The sequence below is a fragment of the Salvelinus fontinalis genome, unplaced genomic scaffold, assembly GCF_029448725.1.
Source record: "Salvelinus fontinalis isolate EN_2023a unplaced genomic scaffold, ASM2944872v1 scaffold_0004, whole genome shotgun sequence".
Classification (NCBI taxonomy): domain Eukaryota; kingdom Metazoa; phylum Chordata; class Actinopteri; order Salmoniformes; family Salmonidae; genus Salvelinus; species Salvelinus fontinalis.
Genome location: NW_026600213.1, coordinates 1147348 through 1149065, shown reverse-complemented (window position 1 = coordinate 1149065; position 1718 = coordinate 1147348). Strand labels below are relative to the sequence as shown.

Genomic DNA, 1718 nt, shown 5'->3' with positions numbered 1-1718 from the left:
CCCCATATAGCACTGTCCCTATATAGCACTGTCCCTATATAGCACTGTCACTATATAGCACTGTCCCTATATAGCACTGTCACTATATAGCACTGTCCCCATATAGCACTGTCCCTATATAGCACTGTCCCTATATAGCACTGTCACTAGCACTGTCCCTATATAGCACTGTCCCTATATAGCACTGTCCCTATATAGCACTGTCCCTATATAGCACTGTCCCTATATAGCACTGTCCCTATATAGCACTGTCCCTATATAGCACTGTCACTATATAGCACTGTCCCTATATAGCACTGTCCCTATATAGCACTGTCCCTATATAGCACTGTCCCCATATAGCACTGTCCCTATATAGCACTGTCCCTATATAGCACTGTCCCTATATAGCACTGTCCCCATATAGCACTGTCCCTATATAGCACTGTCACTAGCACTGTCCCTATATAGCACTGTCCCTATATAGCACTGTCACTAGCACTGTCCCTATGTAGCTTTCTTTATGGCATTGACCTCTTCTTCTGCCTCCTCTAGTGTTAACAACTTATTCTGGAGAAAAGGTGTGATACCCTCACATGCATGGAGTCTATCCTTTAATACTCCCTCAACTACGAGGGTGCGGTCAACTGGCAGATGGAATGCCAGGGTCACATGGTCCCACATGAAATACTCATAATCACGTCCTAGTTCTTCTGTTTCAACTGTTCCGTTCTCTCTGTTGATGATCAGCCTCTTTGTATGGGTTTCACATATTGCTTCTGCACGCCAGACAATTTTACCATCTTTATAAATGCATAGTGCCTCATCATCCTCATCAGCAAGAAGTGGGTACTCATCAAACTCTGTCACCTTTGCACCGTGGACAACCACAACATACATGATCTCCTGCTTGTAAACCACGGTTTCATAGACTCTCAGGACAGGCTTCTCTCCCTCACAGATCTTCTCTTTGTACATCTGCATGAGATCCTCCAAGGGGAAGGTGAACTTAAAGTTCCCATACCGAGATCCCTTTTGGAAGACAGGGGAGGTGGTGAATTCCTTCAGGAATGGATTGTTTCTTTTTTCTTCACCCATTGTTGGGTCAAAGGAAAGCTGTTCCTTTTCAAGGAAGCGATTCTCTGCTGCCTCAATTTCATCTTCTGTAATGTGAAGAGCCCACCATGTGAAACCCCCTTCTTGCCCTGCTGTAAATCCACTCGAAGCCATGATTCCTCTCAGGCCTGTTGGAGTGGTTACATGACAGACTTTGTCCACGTGAAATTCCGCTTTGTCAGCTTTGGGGTACAGTGGAATGTCTTTTGAAATATATTGTCCACTACGTAGTACGGGCACCATTTTCAAGGTTTCTATACTCTTATGCTCCCCAGGGAAATAGGTCTCCGTTTTTTCTCTTTTGTTTTGTCGCTGCATTTTCTTTCCCTGAAAATATGAAAGTTGACAATTAGATGAATCCTGTATCTCTTTATTTAACTAGACTGTTTGCACAAAATCATTACGAGGTGATGACAAATGTTCTAATATAAAGGTTTAGATGGAGCTGGATGCAACGATGTGAACGTCCTGAAGATCCACATCATAGTTGTAAACATTTTGAAGCTGTATCGCTTATTTACAAAGACAAAAGACAACACAAACTTACAATGGAATAATAGCAGATGTAATTGTGTGTTACAACAGGGTGAGACAGGATAAGTTCACAAGGTTTATTTCTATTT

At 42.7% G+C, this 1718-nt stretch overlaps 1 protein-coding gene across 1 annotated transcript; it reads right to left on the bottom strand.

The window, feature by feature from the left end:
* Nucleotides 1–486: 486 nt before the first annotated feature.
* LOC129841953 (uncharacterized) lies at nucleotides 487–1493 on the bottom strand. Its single transcript, XM_055910320.1, has one exon. It carries the CDS (start codon nucleotides 1411–1413, stop codon nucleotides 487–489), a length of 927 nt encoding a protein of 308 aa, XP_055766295.1. The 5' UTR covers nucleotides 1414–1493.
* Between the last annotated feature and the right edge of the window lie 225 nt (nucleotides 1494–1718).